The sequence below is a fragment of the Chenopodium quinoa genome, unplaced genomic scaffold, assembly GCF_001683475.1.
Source record: "Chenopodium quinoa cultivar QQ74 unplaced genomic scaffold, ASM168347v1, whole genome shotgun sequence".
In the NCBI taxonomy this organism is placed as follows: Eukaryota; Viridiplantae; Streptophyta; class Magnoliopsida; order Caryophyllales; family Amaranthaceae; genus Chenopodium; species Chenopodium quinoa.
In genome coordinates this window covers 1356495-1367813 of record NW_018745240.1, presented here as the reverse complement: position 1 = coordinate 1367813, position 11319 = coordinate 1356495, and the positions used below count along the sequence as shown (strand labels likewise).

The following is an 11319-nucleotide window of genomic DNA, read 5'->3' as shown; positions in this document are numbered from 1 at the left end:
TAGCTTCTTCTCTCTTAACCTCTAACTCTTTCAGAAAAACTTTCAATCGCCGCCGCACCCACAGGCAATAGCTTTTAAGCCTTCTCTGAGCATTATCCCCAGCAACAGGAGTCCAAACACTCTCATCATCAATAGTTAGATCAATAATTTCACCTCCCATTTTTATGAAGAATTCTCAGCGAAAAAGGAAGAAACAACTTGACCAAGGGAGAAGAAAAAAGAATATAATCCCTTTGATTATTTAGAATTTTTTATATAAACAAAGGATGTCCCTACAATAATTTCCAACATATCCCTAACATTGCACCCTTAGTAAGTAAAAATAAAAAATAAAAAAATAAAAAACAAAACAAAACCCTTCCACTGTAAACAAGGGTGAGCGAGGTTATTTTAGAACTTTAGTAAGAAATTTAATTCTTACATCATAGGCATTACTAAATATACTTAATTAAAAACAAACCACATTAAAAATTAATTTAAATAAAATTAATATTAGTTTACAGATAATAGCTAAGCTTTTAATCAAGTACCTAGGCATTATTAATTAAATATGAAAAATGAGAAAAGTACCCTTCTACTATAAAAATGTTTCATTCTTATTAGTATTAAGACATTATTGATTAAGTACCTAAGCATAATTGAATATGTACTTAGGCATTACTGATTAAGTATCTAGAATGAGAAATCTACCAATTGAAGCGCCAAAATAGTTACCACTAGAATATATCAAATTATGCAAATTATACCGCCAAAGAGCACTACCAATGGTGAGCTAAAAATTTGCTCATGGGCATTTTGGGTGGGCATAAAATTTGCTCATGCATTACAATGGTGAGCAAATGAGAAAAAGCCAAAAAATGCTCTTGAGCATTTCTGAAAATGCCCAAGACTTGAGCATTTCTGAAAATGCCCAAGACTTGAGCATTTTTGAAGATGAATAGTGCTCTGGTGGGCCCCACAATTTGCAATGGTTATATTTTTTGTAATGCAAATTCTGAAATAAATATTTATTAAAAAAAAAATTAAAATTACCAACGGTCATAAAATTTAATTCTCTATAAATAGACATGCATTTTGGTATATTTTGGTATAATTTCATAAATACCATAAATCCTCTATATTCTTTATTTTAACGATAAAAACGACACAAATAAAAAAAAATAAGTTACACAAATTTAGACTAGTTTTTATTTATTTGGAGTAATATTGTTAAAATATAAATGAAATTAATAAATAAAGAAGTGTTATGTAGGAGAGAGAAAGTAATGGTGAGTATTGAAAAAGTAAGAGAGAGAGAGAGTAGTGGGCAAGCATTTTTTTTTGCTCACCATTAGGAGAGAAATTGTGAAAAAAATTTGCCCATAGACAAAACAGATTTGTTGAGAGAGAAAATGGGTGGACATTTTTTTTTGCTCACCATTAAGAGTGGTCAAACAAAAAAAACGATGAACTATCAAGCGCATCGCCGCGAGAGGACGACCAGTTATTATAGAAGCGTGTCATTTTTTGCTATGCAAACGTTACACCTGAGCCTACCGAGTACCAACCAATAATTTACAACATTACAACATTACTTTTAACCAAAGTTTTAAAAACTAACAATTAAGATGAGCTACTCCTTATAAAAAGTTAGCCGAAAGAATGAATTCCCAAAAATTGTGCGTTGAAGGTGCGCTGTCTTCCTCTGTCCATTTTCTCTCTCATCCCCAACTCAACTCGTTTAGAAGAAAAAGGCAGAGTTTCTTTCTTCTTCTTAACTAATTTTTTTTTTTTTAATTTTGATTTTAATTTTACAACATTCAATTCAATTACTCTTTCAACCCCTTTTTCTCTCTCCTACCTTCAGCATTCAGATCTGACCAAACATTGAAGCAGCTTTTGAGGTAAGTTGTTGTTTCTTTTTGTAATCATCATTTCAATTTCTCAATCTAGGGTTTATCTTTCATCTAATTTGATTCAATTGTCAGTGCAATTAGTTTATGGTTCGATAATCTCAATTATTGATTGGTTCTAAATACTAAGATTATGAAAGATTCGATTATGTTGCTAGAAATTTGATAATTGAATCACATATCCCTAAAATTATGTAAAATTTCGAGATAATTGAATCAAATTTGATTGCTGATGTATTGCAAAAGCCTTTAATGTTAGGATTGAACTATGAGATTAGATGCCCTGGCTCAGGGACGGGCCTGTTCGCTTAGCTTATAGGAGTTTATGTCTCTAGGCAATGTTTATGATGTTCGAAAAACGTTTCGAGTTACAAAGGGAATACAACATGGTTTAGTTGAGGTTATGTCCTGAATGATAGTTATCCAATTCTATTTTACAAAGACCTGAAGAGTTGTGCTGTTTTAGTTTGGGGTATTAATTTTAACGGTTTGTCTTGTACCGAATCATTGCTTTGAAATGGCAATCTGATGAACTGCATTTATATGTTGCGTGATCAGTTTTTGATCAAACTGTATTGTCGTGCAGTGCCTGTTGAAGGGGAGAGAGTTGGAGGATGTCGATGAAGAAGGCATTTGGCCAAACCATTCGAGACTTGTAAGTTGTTTCGAAACCTAGTTACCTTGCCTTTTTTTTTTTATTTTTTTTTTTTTTTTTTTTTTTTTATGCTCCTTGAAGAGAAATTACTGACCAGACATCCTAAAAGTGTGCATTACCAATTGCTAGTTGGTGTTTCGATCATTGTTTTTGAGTCTTTGCTATGTTCTTCATGCCAACATTTGGGGAATATGCTGATATATTTAATTATTATCATAAATATCATGTTGGACATGCTAAGTAATCAGATACTTTTATTTGCCTTGGCAGAAAAAGGGAGGTCAACAAGAAAGTTCTTAAAGTTCCTTCAATAGAGCAGAAGGTAAACCCTCTTGGATTTTGATTGAGATTTTATCACTAATACATGGTAATCAATGTCATACAGTTGTGCAGTATGCTTCATCTTGCTTGCAAAATCTCAGTCCTTTCCATTTCTGTGGATTTCTAACAGATACTGGTGTTGCTAATTCGGGTCTTTGGTTCTCTGGAAGTTTTTGTACATATATTTAACTTTGATAATATGTGGATGGGTTTATAACTTCTACAGGTTCTTGATGCTACTAGCAATGAGCCCTGGGGTCCTCATGGGTCACTTCTTGCAGACATTGCACTGGCTACAAGAAATTAGTAAGTCACATTGACTGCCAATTTTGAAAAATGCTTTTATTGTCACTAGTAAGTCACTAGCAATGAGCCCTGGGGTCCTCATGGGTCACTTCATGCAGACATTGCACTGGCTACAAGAAATCCCTCTATTTTCTATTTCAATGTCTTAGTTTGAAAAATGTTAATTTGGTTCAATTTTTCACACTTATGCAGTCAAGAATACCAAATGATCATGGCAGTATTATGGAGGAGGTTGAATGATACTGGCAAGAACTGGCGGCATGTTTATAAGGTGTGGGAATTTAACAATACAAACTTTCTTAATATGTACTTCCCTATTGTTTTTAGTTATTACACTTTTTACTTTTTGCACTTGGACCATCTTTGGTGATTTATCAATCAATCGATCAAAGCCTTAATCCCATAAGTGGGATCGGCTACATGAACCAAATTTGATTATTCTGTGTAGTCATCCACAAAAATCTTCCTCCTCCATCCCTTACGATCCAATGGTTCATTCTCATGCAAATCCATATACTTCATATCCTTCCTAACTCCTTCTAATCAAGTCATTTTCAGTCCCCCTCTCCTTCGTTTAACCCCTCCATGGCCCCACTCTTCGAACCGGTGCACCCTCGAGTTTCCGTCTTACATGCCCAAACCAACGCGGACGATTTTCCCTTAGTTTGTCTGCAATGCCTACCACACCTACTTTCTTGCGAATAACCTCATTTTTTTATTCTATCTCTTAGAGTGTTATCGCACATCCACCTTACATGGGCATTTCTGTAACCAACATCTTTTTAATGTGCTCCTTCTTCGAAGCCCAACATTCTGAATTTTCCCTTCAACTATATGGGAATGCTTCAATCACATAACACTACCGTGGCCGCTCTCCATTTAAGCCACCCCGACTTAATCCCGTGGGCCCGTCTTGATCAATGTCACCATTTTTCTAGATGATCGATCTAAAATACTTGAAACATTCACTTGTGGTCAATTTCTTTCCATCCAAACTCACCACTTCATCACTTGTCCCCCTCTGAGTACCAAAGCGACATACCAAATATTCAGTCCTACTTCGACTTAGCTTAAAACTCTCTAGATTCCAACCTTGCCTCCATTGCTCCAACTTGGCAATAACCCCATCTTTAGTTTCATCCACCAAAACGATATCATCCGCAAACAACATACACCATGAAACATCATTTTGAATTGGTCTAGTTACTTCATCTAGAACCGTTGCAAAAAGAAAAATGTTTAATGTAGACCATTGATGCAATCCAATTGTAATAGGGAAATCTTTTGTCAACCCTCCACATATCCTCATATTTGTTGACACATCCCGATACATACCCTTAACCAAGTCCACGTACCTTCGTAGGATACCTTTCTTCAACATTGCCCACCAAAGTATCTCTTATCACCTTGTTATATGTCTTCTCCAAATCAATAAAGACCATATGAAGATCTTTGTTCTTTACCCGATAAAACTCCATCATTTGTCTTATCAAATGGATTGCTTCCATAGTTCTCCAAGGCATAAAACCAAATTGGTTATCTAAAATGCTTGTGCATGCCCTCAACCTATGATCAATCACTCTTTCCCACAACTTCATAGTGTGGCTCATAAGCTTGATCCCTCGATAGTTAGAACAATCTTTGGTGATTTATATGCAAGAAAAAACATAGGCTTGTGGGATCTTTTTAGATTCTTCTCAATGTATATAACAAAAATACACTTATAACTTTACTTATAGATAATTGAAACTCTATGTATTAATCATTCAAATTGTACATTGGCAAGTGTGAAAATCAAGTAGTGTAGATAAAAAAATTGGAGGGAGTATTGGACTGTGTGTTACTGTTGATTGTTTAGGCAATTGGGTACTTGAAGTTAGCATTTTGAGTTATGACTCACCTTCTCTGCAACTATTATTGTTTGTAGTTTGTTACCAGAGTTTGGATTACCTCATTTAAAGAGAAGAGGATGACATGTAAGGGTTGAAATCGAGGGATTTGAAACAATGGGTGTGACCTTTATAAACTTAAAGTCTTAGCACAGAGGCAGGGGGATGGGGTGGGGGTGGGAATGGGAGTTGTCTTTGTATTTCAGTTCATTAAAATAGCTTATTGTATTGTACAAGGGAAAGTGGGTAATGGAGATGAGAGTGCAATGGCTAAGTATGCCAGTTTCTTTCTTTATGAACAGGGGTTTGATTGTCCTATTCAATTTATTAGTATTGCTGCTGGTACTGGTTCTTGCTGAAGATTAAAATGATGACTATGTAAGATTAAAGACAATTCTAATCTTTCTATTGTTGCTTGATCTAAGTTTTGTTGATATGTATGGCATTGATGCTTTCAGGCTTTGACAGTTTTGGAGTACTTGGTGGCACATGGGTCTGAGCGTGTTATAGATGAAATAAGAGAACATGCTTACCAAATATCAGTAAACATTCAATCTTCAAGTCTTACTTTTTATATCCATTTTTTTATCGTTCCATTGTTATTACTACTAGAGGGCCCCTCTTCACTTGTGTGTGATTCTCTAAACCATTTATCTGTAGACATTGTCCGACTTTCAATATATTGACTCCAGTGGGAGGGATCAAGGAAACAATGTGCGAAGGAAATCTCAGAGCCTCGTGCAATTAGTAAATGACAAAGAAAGGATAATAGAAGTTCGGCAAAAGGCTGCTTCTAATAGGGATAAGTGAGTTATATTTTCAATTGTCATCCAATGTTGCCATGTAGCAATTTCTACTTGTGGATGTAGCTTCATGGTCTACTCTGCTGAGTCTGCTCCTAATACTTCTTTCGTAAATTTCATATATCATATGGCCTTTGATGCTTGATATTCTTGCTGCTTTGTGCTACCCCTTGAATGTTTTTTTTTTTTTTTTTTTTGGCAAATGAAATTTTGCTCTATTTAGCATAATTTTTAGAGGTTTGAAATTGTAGTCTTTCAAAATCTTGCAATGATCAAACACGCGATGTTGGAATCATGCTGTAGAAAATATTGAGAAATTTTGTTCTGCTGTATATTTTACCTAAGTGTACAGTTGATGCTTCTATGCCAAACGTTAACTAAATTAAGTGGTATCTGAATGTGGAACAATCTCTAAGTTAAATTTTACTTGGAAGACATGTTCTTGTGGCTTCCAAGTTTTCTTTGCTAGTTTTTCTTAAGGAGTAAGCACCTAATACAGACATGTGAAATAAGTCTCAAATTCCTTAATGTGAGGCTGGTAGTTATTGATTTAGGTTGAGAACAAAAATTATATATGGTGTTTTTTTAAAAGATATTTCATAAGGTAGCTTTTTTGTGGATAAATGAGAAACCTTATACTAAATTTTATCAGATTTAGTTGTTGAGATTATTTTACTACAGGTCAATAGTGTCGGGGCTTTATTGTGTTCTCATGCTGTCTCATGATGTTTGTGTGAAATCCTCCCCCTCCACCTCCCCTGCATTCTTCAGATTCTTGTATTGTTTCGACTCCCTTGGAGGCTTGGATTTGTTTCGATGGAAATTGTTGCCAGGCACTTAAAACTGTACATATCTGAAGTACCCACCACTCTCACCTTAACTGCTCTCCTCATCCACATCCAATTAATATTTCTATGTTTTATTTACTAGGCTGCCTTTTTGTATTTGGTGAATGTAAATTGTTCACTGTGAAATTCCATATACTGAGATATGGATTGGTTAATGAATAATAGATATTCAGTATATTATACACTCTCTTTCCCATATCAGTAGATCCAGGTGGAAAATCAAGTTCTTGTGGTTAAAATGACATGCATAGATTTGTACAATTAAGTTCTTGTGCATGTGTATGATCTCGCCCACAATTTGGTGGAAAATTTGTTTGCTCTAAAACGTGTGGTGAATTTGTTGCTTAGCTGTTTTTGGGCAATTCAGTATGTTTGTGTAAAGCTAAATTGACTTGTTCAACAGGTTTCGTAGCACATCTGCTGTGGGTGGAATGTATCGACCTGGTTCAGGTGGATACGGCGATGATCGGTATGAAGGCCAGGATCAACGCAATGGTTATGGAAGGGAGAGAGAATGGGGCTCTAGAGATGATGAAAGGTATGGGCGGTATGGGGATTCCTATGGTAGAGAGGGAGATCGTTATGGGAGAGACTCCGAAGAAAATTATGGGAGAGATAGGTATGGGGATGACGACTCCAGAGGAAGAGCTCGAAGTGATGATGACTACCAGTATGGCTCAAGGGGTAGGAGTTCTGACAGAGATGGAGACCGTGCTTACGATGATGAGGATCGTCATTCAGCTCGGTATGTTTATATGTATAGTTATACAATATCAATATGAAGCATCCTGTTGAAATTGTTAAGTAAATTCTTGCCCTGCTGCAGAGGAAGTACTGGCAAAGCAGAAGATCATAACGATGGAAGGTATATAGTTGCCTTTACAGTTCTATTGTGAATCTGTATTACTTTCATACTTTGTATTGACTCTTTTTCTTAAACTCCTTATCCTATGAAATCATTATTATAATTTTTCCCTAATTTGATCCTTTTGGTGCCTTTTCACCCTCCCTAATTTGTATTACTTGCGTTGGTTTGTTCTGCAGGCCAATTGAGCGCAAGTTTTCTGAACAAAATATTGGTGCTCCTCCTAGCTATGAAGAAGCTGTGGGTGTTACTAGAAGTCCTACTTACAGTGACAGGTATTGTCGGCCACAACTTTTGGTTTTGGTGCAACATGTACATAATCATTTTGTAGTTGCCAATTTCATTTTTTTATTCTTTTACTTTACTTCTTGTAGGGATGGAGAAGCACCGGCTGCATCAACCCATCAATCATCTCCTCCCACCGTAAATGCTGCTCCTCAGTCATCATCCCCAGTTGCTAATGCTGCCCCTCAATCATCATCTCCTGCTAATAGTGTTAATCCAAGTCAAGTAAATCCCGAGAATGGTGTTCAATCTCATCATAATATGGAAGCTGATACTTTTGATGAATTTGACCCTCGTGGTTCTGTTTCAGGTGCGTAACAAAGTTAACAACTGCAATGTGGTTGATGCCTTGTCGATACCTTGCTGTTATATTCCGATCTTTCTATTAGTGCTAACGGCATTGCCCTTATAACAATGCATTCCCCTTTTCCCTCAGTGATGTTAGATTTTACAATTTTTAGCGACCCCAGAAAATGGCTAAATATCACTGGTGCATAAACAAAATGCATGTGAACAGTAAATGCCATAATTTAATGGAATATAATGCAGCAATTTACCCTATCTTTAAAGTTTATATAGCAGTTTTTGATAAAAGAAGCATAATTAGCTCTGCTGTATGTGTCGAATGTCCTGCTTGTAGAAATTGCTATATGGAGTTCTCGTGCTCGCAAAATTCCCATTTTACATCAGCCAAAGTCCACTCATATCCACAATCATTGTTTTTGATTGATCTAAGAATAATTATTATGCAGAGTTTGATATATTCTTTTCTATTTTTGCTAACAGCTGCACCAACTACATCGAACACTGTTGAAATGGACTTGTTTGGGTCTCTTTCAGATGCATTTGCACCAAGTCCATTAGCTATCATGCCAGCTCCGTCAGATGTTTCAGACTTTCAATCTGATTCTGGGAACACTGCTTCTAACCCCTCGTTTATTGCACCTTCAGGGACTAATGTTCCTAACCAGGTAGAGAATTAACTAGAGATTAATATCCTACAGGACCTACACATCTATCTTTATAGTAAGGAAGCTAAGCAGTATTGTTTTCAAGTGAAATTTGATATATGCACACCTTTTAGTCGGTGATGAGTGTGATTGAATATCACTTCCACAGTATAGCTTATATATATCAGAAACTTTTTCATTCTGAGAAATGGTTCTTGTAAAATTTATCTTTTTTATTACCTACTCAACTTCAAGCTTTCTGTTTTGGGTTGTCCCAAAAAGAACTTTTTGCTTCACTTTTATCATTTTTCTCCGTCCCATCAATCTATATTATCTCTTTGGTTAATTTCTCTATGTTTTTCTTTTTCAATACACTTCAAATTCATACTACATATTACAACTATATAATGATCATCACATTTTAGTCAATTGATTGTATCAAAATTTAACATTACTATTATGATGACAGTCTTTTGAAGATCCATTTGGCGATTCACCTTTCAAGGCCATCCCGTCAGATGAGGCACCAACTCAATTCCAGAATTTTGCATCCCCGTCACCGTTTCAGCCTGCTGTGAACCCTTCAAAGCATTCACATCCTGCAGCTCAGAAGGTGGAGAGTCCTAATCAGGAGTTTGCAGACACTTTCTCAGGCTTAACTTTTGATCCGCTTACTGTTACCAATGTACAAACTCCACCAAATCAACAATGTTTGCCTCAAGAACCACAATCCATGCACGATAATGATATACTTGCTGGCATTTTACCTCCTTCTGGACCTCTTCCCCCATCGGCTTCTGTTGGATCTTATCCCACTTCATCAGGTATGCATCCTGCAACTGCTTCACAAGCAGCTTTTCCTCCAACTTCTCACAATTCAGCCGGAACTGGTTTCATGACCCAAGCTGGACCATTTTCCCAAGTCCCTGCTCAGAACTCGGGTGTGCCACCCAGCCATCATTACTCACATCCCTATTCTGCTCCTTCCACTGCTATGAGTTCAAATTTGGCACCTCAGACACCAGCTGGAGCATTAAGTCATCATAACAATAATTACATGAGTGATTTTCTTCCACAATCTGGTGCAAATATTCCCTCATCTTCACAGTCAGCTCCCTCAAGTTCTGCAAATGCTTTGGCTCTTATTCCCCAACAACCTGCTAAAAAGTTTGAGCCTAAGTCAGCTGTATGGGCCGATACGTTGAGCAAAGGTTTAGTTAACCTGAACATTTCTGGACGTAAGTATATTGTTCATGCACTTTAGTTTTTATGTTTATTATTTCATCTATATGTATTTTTTCCAAGTACTGAACAATATTTGCCTGCTCTTGCAGCAAGTATCAATCCATTGTCAGACATAGGTATTGATTTTGAATCCCTTAACCGCAAGGAAAAGAGGATGGAAAAACCTAGTGCAACTCCAACAACTTCCAATGTCACTATGGGCAAGGCCATGGGATCTGGTTCTGGAATGGGTCGTGCTGGTGGGGGTGGGTTGAGGCCTTCTCCAAACCCAATGATGGGTCCTGGCATGGGTGGTGGACCTGGTGCTGGTATGGGTGGTGGACCTGGTGTTGGCATGGGTATGGGAAGTTTCGTGTCAATGAATCAACAACCAATGGGCATGGGCATGGGCATGGGTGGCATGGGTATGGGAGCGGGAATGAACATGGGTATGGGGCAAGGAATGCAACAACCCAATGGTTTAGCCCCTGGATCAAACATGAACAATTATAATCCCATGATGGGAAGAGGTGGTTACCCACAGCAACCATATGGTGGTGCATATCGATGATTGTGGTCTTCCCTATGTATATCTGCATTTGAGTATTCTGGTGATACATGTAGTACCTGTAACAATAGGTGGTGAGCAAGAATATATAGACATGAGAATTCTTTATTCCTATCTCCACAGATGATCTCATTCGACGCTGGCAACGACTGTACCCAGTTCCCAGTGATGTTATCAAGGAGATTCCCCTTGTTATACACGATTCGAATACAGAGGGAAGTGAAATTCTGTTTGATTGAGTTTTGTTATTATTATTTTTTTGTATGATGAGAGTTAGCCTACCTCAGGCTTCACAATATTTGTTATATTCTTGGATCACATAGAACTGAGATGTGGTTTGTCCGTCAGACAATAAAAGTATTAATGAAGAGAGTTATTTCATTGCACTCTGCTTGAATCAGGATTTTGCCTGAATCGGGTTTGTCCGTCATAATAATACTAATTTTTCTCTTACGTGGCACACAACACTTGGTGAAAACTTGGGATACCAAGTGTCGTCGTCTTGTGGCCTAACCGCGGGATTAGGCTTTATTTATTAGTGACTAGATTTTTTTCATATTCATTTTAATCTGTTGATCTCTATAATATTTATTTTTCTATTCTAATTTCTTTTACATAAGTTGAGTAAATAAAGATATTTTTTTTACTTAAATTCTAAGATATTTTAATTATTAAATTATTAGTATTGATAATATTATTTCATCGTTACTGAT

At 36.6% G+C, this 11319-nt stretch overlaps 1 protein-coding gene across 1 annotated transcript; it reads left to right on the top strand.

Moving 5' to 3' along the window:
- Positions 1-1641: 1641 nt before the first annotated feature.
- LOC110711180 (clathrin interactor EPSIN 2-like) lies at positions 1642-11066 on the top strand. The gene is made up of 15 exons (XM_021889559.1): positions 1642-1733; positions 1847-1883; positions 2479-2547; positions 2818-2869; positions 3095-3174; positions 3367-3445; positions 5522-5605; positions 5724-5869; positions 7118-7459; positions 7541-7579; positions 7759-7854; positions 7954-8174; positions 8651-8835; positions 9284-10052; positions 10149-11066. Exons 3-15 carry the CDS (start codon positions 2507-2509, stop codon positions 10607-10609), a joined length of 2595 nt encoding a protein of 864 aa, XP_021745251.1. The 5' UTR covers positions 1642-1733; positions 1847-1883; positions 2479-2506; the 3' UTR covers positions 10610-11066.
- Positions 11067-11319: the final 253 nt, after the last annotated feature.

Bases quoted from the DNA above. Each gene is read 5' to 3' on its own strand.
- LOC110711180 (XM_021889559.1), top strand. From the start codon at position 2,507: ATGTCGATGAAGAAGGCATTTGGCCAAACCATTCGAGACTT. The intron at 2,548-2,817 runs GTAAGTTGTTTC...TTGCCTTGGCAG, and splicing joins GGCCAAACCATTCGAGACTT to AAAAAGGGAGGTCAACAAGA. The intron at 10,053-10,148 runs GTAAGTATATTG...CTGCTCTTGCAG, and splicing joins TAACCTGAACATTTCTGGAC to CAAGTATCAATCCATTGTCA.